Raw genomic sequence first — 12,384 nt, forward strand, 5'->3', positions numbered from 1 at the left:
GTTTTTGTTTTGATGTGTAAGAGTGATGAAAATCCTATCTCCCACAAGTATTTAGTCACAAATGGCACAAGGATCTCCAGCGCTGTCTTCGCCAGTTGTGGAAACAGTGCTAGTTGAGCACACCAGAAATTCTCAAGCTTCATTGTCTCAAACTCCATTCGTCCAAAGTAGTTGTACTTACATGCCTGTGCTTAATTTGTTTTTTCGATGATTTACCTTGTAAAAAAATCTGGCATGTCTCGCACCCCCAGAAAGGGCATCTCGCACCCTCAGAGGGCACATCCACCCCAAGTTAAGAACCACTGATCTAGGCTAGGTCCTCTGTTTTTTCCACCAAATGCATCCGATGAAGTGAGCTGTAGCTCACGAAAGCTTATGCTCTAATAAATTTGTTAGTCTCTAAGGTGCCACAAGTACTCCTTTTCTTTTTGTGATCTAGGCTATATTTCCCTAGTTTACTTATGAGAAGGTCATGTAATACAGTCTCAGAAGCCTTACTAAAGTCAAGATATATCACATCATCTGCTCCCCCCATCCACAAGACTTGTTACCTTGTCAAAGAAGGATATTAGGTTGGTGTGACATGATTTGTTCTTGACAAATCCATGTTGACTGTGTTATCACCTTATTATCTTCTAGGTGCTTACAAATTGACTGTTTGATTATTTGTTCCCTGTTAGATGGGGTGGGATCGAAATTACTACAGAGAATTCTTTCCTGGGTATCTGGCTGGTGAATCTTGCCCACATGCTCAGGGTTTAGCTGATCGCCATATTTGGGGTCAGGAAGGAATTTTTCTCCAGGGCAGATTGGAAGAGGCCCTGGGGTTTTTTCGCCTTCCTCTGCAGCATGGGGCATGGGTCACTTGCTGGAGGATTCTCTGCTCCTTGAAGTCTTTAAACCATGATTTGAGGACTTCAATAGCTCAGACATAGGTGAGAGATTTTTTGCAGGAGTGGGTGGGTGAGATTCTGTGGCCTGCATTGTGCAGGTCAGACTAGATGATCATAATGGTCCCTTCTGACCTTAATATTTATGAATCTATTAATCTTCCTAGGGACTGAAGTTAAGATGACTGGTCTATAATTCCCTGGGTTGTCTTTGTTCCCTTTGTTATAGATAGGTACTATATCTGACCTTTTCCAGTCTTCTGGGATCTTGTCCATCCTCCATGAGTTCTCAAAGATAATCGTTAATGGCTCAGAGATCTCTTCAGTCTGTTCCTTAAGGATTCTAGGATTTATTTAATCAGGCCTGCATGCATGCTCACAAATAGGGTCCACAGATTAGGATCTCTCCATCATTAACCCTTCAGTCTTTTCCCTTGTTCCTTTCTTGGTCCCAGCTTTGTGCCATTTCTCATGCTGTTCCCTGTGATTGGTAGAGACTCACATATCTTTGTTTTCCAACCACCCCTCTCTCTTCTGTCAACTTTCTCTATAAAATCCACTCGTTCCATGAAGCTTTCCTGCATTGGTCCACTCCTTGGTCTACATATCTTTAAAAATATCAGTGCTGGATTCTTACTCACTGCTGATCTGGCCTGTCACTGCTTCTCCAGTTCCCAACACAAGAGTTTGAAAATATCATCATAGAGTCTCGGAAGTGGAATTGCAGGAAGGTAATTTTATTTCTTCAAAGATGGTGAGCCAGATCTTCAGCTTGTGTAAATCAGATTGCATCCATTGACATCACTGATCGCAGTGGAGCTGTGCTGATCTACACCATCTGAGGATTTGGTCCATCATCACTGCGTAATCCTCACTCTTGCATTGTAAGCTGGAGAGCCAGCAAAAGGCTAGGTGACCAATGAGTAAGAATCCTAAGAAGCAGAGGTAAGTAACTGGTTGTGTCCAAGTTGGATTTTAAGCTTTTTCGAAGCAGAAATTGTCATCAGCTTTGTTTGGTAAAGTGCTTATGCGTGGTTACTGCACCATATAAATAGTCATTCCTTAGTGACCAGGAAGAAACTCAGGGGCTGCTTTATAGAGTTAGCGGGTTGTTTATGTGGTATGTATATACAGTCACTAGATTATTGTACTTTTTCACATCCTTTTGGTTGAGGTGGGAAGAGTAGACAATGTTCGGACCCATACCTGTGTGACAAGTTGGAGCCCCTGAGGTGCTGAAGATACCACTGAGTCTACCTGTTCTGCCACCATGGGCCCCCTTTACTCTCTTGCTGAGCCAGGCTCTTAAAACCTCCTCTAACATACACACACACACAGGCAGGGCCACACCCAGCTGCAGATCAGCTCTGGGAAGACTCCGCTTAAGGGACTTGCTCCAGCACTCAGATGTCCACCTCCCTTGGAGTACAGACCCAAAGATATATTATGAAATTTGCCTCTTCCCTCAATGTGGAAGAGAGATGTGCACACTTCTTGCCCCAACCCCCCAGCTAGAAATTGCATAAACTAGGTTATATTGTAAACCAGAAATAAATGTATTAACTATAATAGGTGTATTTTAAGTGGTTACAGAGGAAGCAGAAAGAACAAGGCAGGTTACTAAGAAAATAAAACAGAGCACGCAAACTAAGCTTAGTACACTAAAGAAATTGGTTACATGCAAGTTCTCACCCTAAATTTGGTTCTAATAATCTTCTTCACAGGCCTGATGCCCTTCCAGCCTGGGCCCAGTTCTTTCCCACAGTGCAGTCTTAGTTGTTTCCAGCAGTCATCTTCGGTGGGGTAGCAGGGGAGAACTAGTGAACAGGATTACCTCACCCCCCACCCTTAAATAGGATTTGCATAAGGCAGGAGTCCCTGGTTTCCTAGTTTGACCGCCCCCGCTCTGCCTGCCAGCTTCTCCTGGAAAAATACAAAATGCATGATGGGGTACAGTATCAGGTGACATGGTTACATGCCTCTGTAGGGCCCTTGTAGCCATTCTTCACAGGATGACCCACACGTTCACAGGCAGACTAAGCTCTTTTACAGTCCATTATCCTTGCTGATGGGCCATCCGCCCTGTCTGGCTTTTCCATTGTTGTACCTGAAGTGTTAGCAGTGGGCGTCACCCAAAGTAGCATAGTTGAAATACAGATAAATAGTTAATATTCCTAATTTCAGATACAGAAATGACACAGGCATATCAATAGGATAATCACATTCAGTAAGTCATAACCTTTCTAATGATATCTCACATGAGCCATCTTGCATAAAAGATATCTCAGTTATGTCATATTCCTATCATAAGCATATTTTCATAAGGAATATGGAATGACACATCACAACGTGGTCCATACCTAGATCCCAGTGCAGATATAAAATTTGTATCTGAATCCAATCTCCAAAAATGGTCTAAGGATGCAGAGAGCCATGGATATAAAGCGGATATCCACAGATTTTCAGGGCTCTATCTATACCCTCCTGAGATCCAATTTGGTGATATTTCAGCTATCATGAATGGTGAAATTCTTGCAAGGTGAGCTGTTCTTGTGAGATTTCCACCATTTCATGCTGAAACTTTGCAAGAACAGTGACCACATTCAAATTAGATGCAAAGCCAAAAAACTACCCATGATATAGGAACAGACAGGGGATTAGAATCTGAACCTTCTGGAAACTTAAAGAGAGTTGCAATTGAAGTTTCACTTTCAGGTAAGCTCTACTTCCTAGAGCTTGGAAATTTAAACTTCTTTCTCTACTCATTTCCCCCCTTTTGTCTGCATGCAAGTGAAATCATTGTGTTCTGTTTTCCTCTGTGTACCTCTTTGGCTGTGCACCATCATCAACAATGTTGTGAGCCATCCAGGGTGGGCATAATTCTCTGAGAACAATTCGCTAGTTTATAGGTGACTCTTTTCCCTCTTTAGAGGCAAGAAGAGTGTACAAACATGTTTTGATGCTTGCTTTACCTCAATCTGCTAGTGTACTTTGATCTTCCTTCAAACACACCTATTGTATTAGTTCTGGACTTCTTTTGAATGGACACAGCCAATCATGTCTAATTGAGGTTGAGGGTGGGAGTTCATGTGAACAAGTGTCCATTAGAGATGGGATTGAGCCTACCTAACACATTTCACTTGTAAACTAAGGCAGATTGGGACCAGATCTTGTTATGGGAAACACCATCCAGGGCCACAGATTGATATGAATATCCTGTGATGTGTGGCTTAAAAAAACAACAGCCGCATACCACACACACACCACTGGCTGAATAAATCATTTTGTAACAGATTTGTTCTCTCGTTGTACAAACAAAAACTCAAGCAGCTTAACCTCTTTGAATTCAAACCTACTTAAAGCAATCATCTCTCAGCCTGCAGAGGCACTTGTGCAAGATAGTCTTGTCTTTCTAGGCAATGATGCAGAAAATAAGTTATTTAATTAGACAAACTTGATGCACTACCTTCATGTGGAGCTGGAAGATACCACAGTGACATCTGTTCATGGCTTAGGGCATTATAGCTAATCAGTAATTGACACAATCGATTTGATTTTTTTCTCAATTAAGTGTATTGTTAACCAGTGTACAGAATTGAAGGACGGAGAGAGATTGAGAACCTCGTACTGCCAAAACAAGGACACATGAGTGAGATTAGGAAAGGCTGAATTGTCAAAAGTTACTCCCGGTTCTTAGAAACACCACCAAATTAGGATGCTTCTCTGAACCTTATCTACATAGACTTAGACAAACACCCTGGCCTTCAGTTTGGTTTGGATGTGTTCAAACCCTTTTAGTTCAGCAAATGTGTGAAGCTACCAAACTTGTCTGCATGACTCAGTCAAATACCCGTAACCCTATCAAACCAGCTTGAGTTTTTTTTGATTGGAGAAAAGTGAATGGTGGGCTTACGTGGGTCAATTCTGCAGTCACCCAGGACCAGCTAACATGTTTTTAAATAGGATGGTCTTTGCCTACACTAGATACTAAGGGCTTGTCTATACAAACATTTAATTTGCAGCAAGTTGGGGTATGAATATACCCCACAGTTGCCTGCTGCATACACACTGTCCATGTGGATCCTGGTCACGCACATAAACAGTTAGTTAATGAACTTTTATCTCATCCTCCTTGAAACCAGAATAGATCTTTGTGTTTGTCTCCACAAGTACTTAAAAACGTACTGATTTAAGCCCATTCATTTTCCCAATTTTGACAAACATCTAGTGGGGTCGGGGGGCGAACTTCAAAATACAGAATGCCAACATTTGATGCTTCCCCAATATTCTATAGAAGATGGTTTGTTCACTTGTAATATTAGTTGAATATTGCCTAACATAAAAAGTATAATAAAATAATATGGTTAGTTACTAAATGCTTCTTGAAGCCAAAAAGACATTTGTGTAACTTTTTATTGTGCAAATACTTTTTGACTGTTTGGACTCCTTAAGAGTTTGGATGTTGGTCAGTTCTTATTTTATATTAATAGTTTTAACTCCTCCAAAATTGTGACTTGTTTCCTTAGAGAGTCAAGAATCTGATGCTCTTCAGTGTTGCATGTTTGACAAGACAGAGCCTCTAGTGACCCCTGGAAGTGTGAGACTGAATAAATAGGATCAGACAGCCTGTCACGGTCTACTGTAAATAAAAGGAGTACTTGTGGCACCTTAGAGACTAACAAATTTATGAATACTGTAAATAAGTTCCTCAAAGACCTCTTGTGGCAAAATGAAGGTGGGGGGGGGGAGGCAGGGCAGATATAAGTCTAGAATTAGTTCCTTTTAAGAAAACTAGCTCTTTATTCTGGGTTAAGGTTGAAATCTGAAACTAATTAATTAAAACTCAACTGCCTGTTATAATGTGACAAAGACTTGGGTCATGGAAAGGGGCTGCTTAGTGGGTACTTGTACATTCAGTGGTGAAACACCCACCTCCCCTTCCGTATCGGTGTTTAAGAAAGACATTCTGTGTATATTATAGGTGAGGCTGGTAAGATTGCCTGAAACTTCCCACTATAAGACCCTGTTACCAGTTGCTTATAACTTTGCCAAACTTTAACCATGTGGCTGAAATTTTCCATGTCTGCTGTCTGGCTCCGGCTGAATTTTTGGGGAAAATTTAAGACAAAACAGTACAGCCATTTCCAAGGATTATAGGGGGGAAAATATGTTGTTTTGCCAATGTTAAATTGTGGTGACCCTTTCTTTGTAAATGTTTAGCATCCCTATGCTTGACGTCCCCGTGAAAATCCACACAAATTTGGCCAAGTTAGAATTCCTTGGAAAATCATTTTACCCATGCTCAGCAGAGATTTTCTAGGGCAGCAGTTCCCAAACATGTTCCGCCACTTGTGAAGGGAAAGCCCCTGGTGGGCCGGGAGGGGCCGGTTTGTTTACCTGCCGTGTCCACAGGTTCAGCCGATCACGGCTCCCAGTGGCCGCGGTTCGCTGCTCCAGGCCAATGGGAGCTGCTGGAAGCAGTGCGGGCCAAGGGACGTACTGACTGCTGCTTCCAGCAGCTCCCATTGGCCTGGAGCAGCGAACTGTAGCCACTGGGAGCCACAATTGGCCGAACCTGCAGACGCGGCAGGTAAACAAATTGACCTGGCCCGGCAGGGGCTTTCCCTGCACAAGCAGCGGAACAAGTTTGGGAACCATTTTCTGGGCTTTGCAGTTTAAAAATTCCATCCACACTGAGCATGTGCCAGTCTGATGAGCATAACTGTCCTTGCAATTACTGCTGTGAGCTACTGCATGCCTTCCTGGGTCTGGGTTCAGGCACCAGAACTGAAAGCAGAGCTAATATCTCTCCTGAGCTCTAAATGACGCCCCCCCACTGACGCCTTCCCCCCCCCCACATCCCTTCACACACACACACTTCACTCAGGCAGCATGGAGGAGAAATTTCTCTGATTAGAATGCAGATGGGACAGGAAATGGACCACTCGGCGTGGGGAGTAGAGTGAAACAAGAAGCCGGGGTAGTGGGTTGTGGGGAAGGAGACAGGGAATGCTAGCTGCCACTAGGAGGAAAATGGACTGGGAATTGGGTTGGGGGAGATTGGGAGTGTCTGGCCAAGAAGACTGAGACGAGGAGACAGCGAAGGGAGGCACCATTCACTCTATGAATATATATCTCTTTCTCTGTGATATTACTTATATAGAGATGATAGACATGGCTATATCTAGTCCCAAAGAAACACAGAGACTGGTATATGCTCAATTTCAGCTGTCTGACTTTCACTATCAAATGCTTAGGCCACTCAAACAGCATAACTAGAAGTCTGACCTGACTCCTACCACTTCCATCTCTGGAGCCAGATGTTCTGCTGTAGGAAGCAGGGATTTAGTATAGCAAAAAGCCCCGAAACCCAGTTCAAGTTAGTCACCATGTTTCAATGACTGGATATATGTAGTTAACAGATCAGCTATATTGGATGTTTAAAAGGAAATCCTTGACTGCATTAGATTGGGCTTTACAGAAAATTATTCTGGTTACATCCTCAGTAGGTAAGAAGAAGAGACTGAGCAAATTACAAATGGAGAATCTTCTGCACATGAATAAAAATGTAAGACACCTGCTTGGATTCCAGTGCTTTTTTTTTTTTTTTTTGTAATCTTTGGGGAACTTAAAGTTATTCTCCACCTTTCCTAGACCCTGGCTTTTAGAGATTCACTATGATGATATTAAAAGAAAAGAGAGTTTGGGAGTCCTAGAGCTGTGTGTAACGTAGCCAGCCCCAAGCATGCAAAAATAATGAATCAGGCCCTCAAAAATCATTAGGTTGACTTAAAACTAATGGGCCTTTATAAAAAAAAAAAATTGCCTTCTGGTTTTCCCTGCAACATTGAGGGCTGGAAACTTTTTTTTTTTTAATGAAAGATGAAATTCTCATGAAATCACACAACTTCAGAAGCTGGGACTTCAAGAAAAACATAAAATATGGTGAGAGTCACAAAATCACTAGATTTAGCAACACTGTGAGAATCCAAAGAGGATGGATCTAGACTGTTCTCAATGGTAGCAGGTGACAGAACAAGGAGTAATGGTCTCAAGTTGCAGTGGGGGAGGTTTAGTTGGATTTTAGGAAAAACCTTTTCACTAGGAGGGTGGTGAAGCACAGAAATGGATTACCGAGGGATGTGGTGGAATCTCCTTCCTTAGCAGTTTTTAAGGTCAGGCTTGATAAAGCCCTGGCTGGGATGATTTAGTTGGGGATTGGTCCTGCTTTGAGCAGGGGGTTGGACTTGATGACCTCCTGAGGTCCCTTCCAACCCTGATATTCTATTATTCTAATTGTAGTACTTGCACTTCATTTTTTGGAATATTGCTTTTGGCTTTCGTCTACATGGGCTCTCACTTCCCAAATCCCTCCTCATAAGGACATAATGGCCATACTGGGTCAGACTCTAATGATCCATCTTGCCCAGTATCTTGTCTCTGACAGTAACCCAGAGCTTCAAGGGGAGTTTACAGAACAGGGAAATTATGGAGTGATCCATCCCTGTCTTTCCCTCCTGGCTTCTGGCAGTCAGAGGTTTGGAGTTGCCCTGAGCAAGGGGTTGCATCCCTGACTATCTTGGTGAACCTATCCTCCATGAACTTAGCTAGTTCTTTCTTGAAACCAGTTATACTTTTAGCCATTACAACATCTCATGGCAATGAGTTCCACAGGTTAGTTGTGCATTATGTGAAAAAGTATTTCCTCTTGTTTGTATTAAACCTGTTGCCTGTTCATTTCATTGGGTAATCCCTGGGTTTTGCATTGTGGTAAAGGGTAAATACACCTTCTTTATTCACTTTTTCCACATTATTCATGATTTTATAGGCTTCTATCATATCCCCTTTTGTCATCTCTCTTCTAAACTGAACAACCCTAATCTTTTTACTCCTTTTTTTAGCCATTCCATACCCTTGATTATTTTTGTTGCCCTCCTCTGTACTTTTTCCAGTTCACTATATCCTTTCAGAGATGGTTAAGGCCCTACCAAATTAATGGTCCATTTTGATCAATTTCACAGGCAGAGGGTTTTAAAATTTGCCAATTTCACATTTTCAGCTGTTTACATCTGAAATTTTACAGTGTTCTAACCATGGGGGTCCCAACCCAAAATGTACCGGGAAGTGGATCTGATCTCACCACCCCCGCCCAGCTGCCATTGAAGGGAAGGGGAAGGACAAGTCCTATCCTTTCCCAGCCCAGCAAGGACCTCCCTAGCTGGGACACTCCCAGGAGCAGGGGAATATCAGACCCATCTCCACAAATCTCCTCCAGCTGCAGAAACCTTGGAGGCTGGAGTTTTCTGCAGCAGGAGGAGGCACTGTGATGTGGGTCTGATCTCCCCCGAGAGTGAGAGTGCAGTGCAAGGACAAGTCCTCTCACTCCCAGCCCGTGGGGGAGATCAGATTTCATAGGGAAGGGCTTATTTCATGGTCCATGACAGATTTTTCATAACCGTGAAATTGGTAGGGCCCTAGAGATGGGGCAACCAGTAAAGGACACAGTATTCAAGGTGTGGGCACACCATGGATTAATCTAGTGGTATTGTGATATTTTCAGTCCTGTTTTCTTCCCTTTCCTAATAGTTCCTACCATTCTGGTAGCATTTTTGACTGCTGCTTCCCACTGAGCTGAAGTTTTCAGAGAACTATCCACAATGACTCCAAGAACTCTTTCTTGTGTGGTAACAACTAATTTAGATCCCTTCATTATATATGTGTAGTTGGGATTATTTTTTTCCAGTGTGCATTATTTTGCACTTATCAATCCTGAATTTCATATGACATTTTGTTGTGCAGTTATCCACTTTTGTGAGATCTCCCGTAAGTCTCCTTAGTCAGCTTTGGATTTAACTATCTTGAATAATTTTGTATCATCTGCAAACTTTTCTACTTCACTGTATCTTTTAAACAGGACCTTCCCTGTTATCCCATGACTTCTTAGGTTCTTCAAGAGCCCTTGCTAAGGGATCTTCTCAAAGGCTTTCTAAAAATCCAAGTACACTATATCAGCTAGTCGACAACCTCAAATATTCTAATAGCTTGGTGAGGCATGACTTCCCTTTACAAAAGTCAGGCTGACTTTTCCCCAACAAATCATGTTTGTGTCTCTCAAGTTTCTCTCTGATGTTAGGTTCAAATGAACTCAGAATCTCATAATGAAACTCAGTGAAAATGGCTACATTTAATTTGATTTATTGTCAAAATCATGTGGAACGCTGAATTTCATGTGATTTCATTATGAAACCATAAATGAGGCCAGATGTGCTTAGTTATGCATTCCAGAGTCACTCAAAAGGTTTGGAAAACTTTGGGATTTTGGCCTGCATTTCAAGTTTTTAATGGACCTGCTATGAGGCAAAACATGTAGTTTCAATGTAATCATTTTGCACATCTGTAATCAGCTGTACTTCCCCTGAGGAAATCGCTTTGAGGCAGCAAATCGTACATGAGTGAGAAAAAGAAGCAGGTCATATTTGCAACAAGAAAAGGAATACCAAATGCATGTGTGATGATATGCCTAATCTCTGAGCACCAATTACTGTGACTGCATAAACAAAAATGCGTAATTGTGTATGCAAATGTGACTAATTAACCATGTATATGCCCAGCTACTAGGTTTCCATGTGAAGTCATGGCAATTGTAGGTGCAGATTAAACATACAACTGTACTTTAATGTCACGTATCTACATTTGGAAATCTGTCCCAGTATTTATAGTGGCCGAAACAGCAAAGGTAAAGTTGTATAGTAAGTTGAAGTTTGTGTTCTTTCATCATTCCTTTTCTGTCATGACTCAGCTTGTCACCTGTGATGATCAACGTTTCATGTTTGTCAAGATGCAGTACAGTACTTTGTGTTGCAGTACATTGAGCCATATCTTGTGGCGTAACCTAAGTTAAGAAGCTCTCTGCTTCTCCAGTGGGGAAAACCCCATGTGCTATGCTATACATGTTTGCCATAACATATTTCCTTGTGATACAATGTATCAAAATCTTCTGAAGCCTGTCACAGAGAATTTGTAATAGGAAATCCTTAACAATTATCCATGGTTAATTAGTGACATAGAACATTAATGAGCAACCATCTACCCACCGTCCTTTTGTGCAACCTGAATCAAACAATTTAGAGTTTCATGAGACTTGATTATTCAGTGCTTTGTTTATTCAGACATGTAGATATTCAAAAGAGGCACAATATTTACTCATCATCCCATTCTGTTTCATATAATAATATTTAGCTTTTATAAAATGGTTTTCATCCAAAGATCTAAAAGTACTTTACAGAGATAGGTAAGTATCTTCATCCACATTTTTCAGATGGGTTACAGAAAGGTAAATTGAATTGTCCAAGGGGACATAGAAAGTCAGGGGCAGAACTGGGAACAGAGTCCAAATCTCCTGACCCCAAATCCAACATGCTATCCAATGGGCCATGTTGTTTCTCATGAAAAACTTGGGAAAAGAAGCAAGTAACTCAGTATGAGTGATGGCACTGAAATACTGTGTACATTTCAAATAAAGAAGATCTCATATAAGTCTAATTATGGTTTTTTTTCTTCTTCCCCTCTTTTGGACATTTTCTTCATCTGACTGCCCATCAATGTTTAGAAGAAATGCATATTCCTACTCCTATTACTTGTAAGTACCTAGCTGGAGATGACTTTTCTTGAGCATGCTCATTATAGTGGTACTGACGGGGTGGGGTGTTGTATGTGGTTTTCTCCTTTATCAGTTGCTTTTTTTTTAACCATTTCACTGATCTTTATTCTTCAAACAGCCTGCATTTTTATTTCTTCATTTTCATACTATTTTTTTCATTGTTTCACGCATTGTACCCACACACGTCTCTTCAGAACAAGTAAGTATTCACAGAAGTGTCAGTTTACAATTACAACTCTCCAAATGCAGTTGTGCAAGTGGAGAAGATCTACATTGTCTCCTTTTTGATAGTTCAGTCCTCTGTATACAGATTCTTGGAAATTCACATCTAAGAACTATTGGTTAGATTTACTTTGTCTTGGGCACAAACTACTTTAAAATATAATCAATTTCCCACCGGGCCTACCCTGGTCTTTGTATACATTTCTGATTTCGGGTACCAGGGCCAGACTTTAACCCAGAAAATATTCCAATCTTAAGCCAGACCTGTAACATGCTGGGTTTCAATCTAGATCATTTGATGTTTACATGGTTCAGATTTTTAATCCAAACTTGCTGCCCAGCCCCAGCAACTACAGTAAACATTGAAGTCAGTTGTTAATGCTAGTGAAAATGGTTCATGCACAGGTGCCACACATCCAGGGCATGCCTGTGTGGCAGTTATTACGTATGCCAAAAGAGTCTCACTTACACAAACTATTTGCCTTCTTTGACTGCAGTGAGAGTTATTCTCTTTGATAGATGAACTGAATTTGACCTCCAGGGGCTATATTCTGCTCTTGGATATTTAGGTGTAAATCCAGAGTAACGACATAGATTTTAGAGCTAATTCAG

The 12,384-nt window shown here is 41.4% G+C and overlaps 1 protein-coding gene across 2 annotated transcripts in view; it reads left to right on the forward strand.

The window, feature by feature from the left end:
* The window catches only part of PTPRT (protein tyrosine phosphatase receptor type T), a 747,520-nt gene that overhangs the window by 640,820 nt on the left and 94,316 nt on the right, over window positions 1–12,384 (forward strand). For both annotated transcript variants that reach the window (XM_043495677.1, XM_038369864.2), the window contains exon 15: window positions 11,500–11,529. In XM_043495677.1, coding sequence (XP_043351612.1) covers window positions 11,500–11,529 — 30 coding nt within the window. The remainder of the gene's footprint in view (window positions 1–11,499; window positions 11,530–12,384) is intronic.

The sequence above is a fragment of the Dermochelys coriacea genome, chromosome 13 (genome assembly GCF_009764565.3).
Source record: "Dermochelys coriacea isolate rDerCor1 chromosome 13, rDerCor1.pri.v4, whole genome shotgun sequence".
NCBI lineage: Eukaryota > Metazoa > Chordata > Testudines > Dermochelyidae > Dermochelys > Dermochelys coriacea.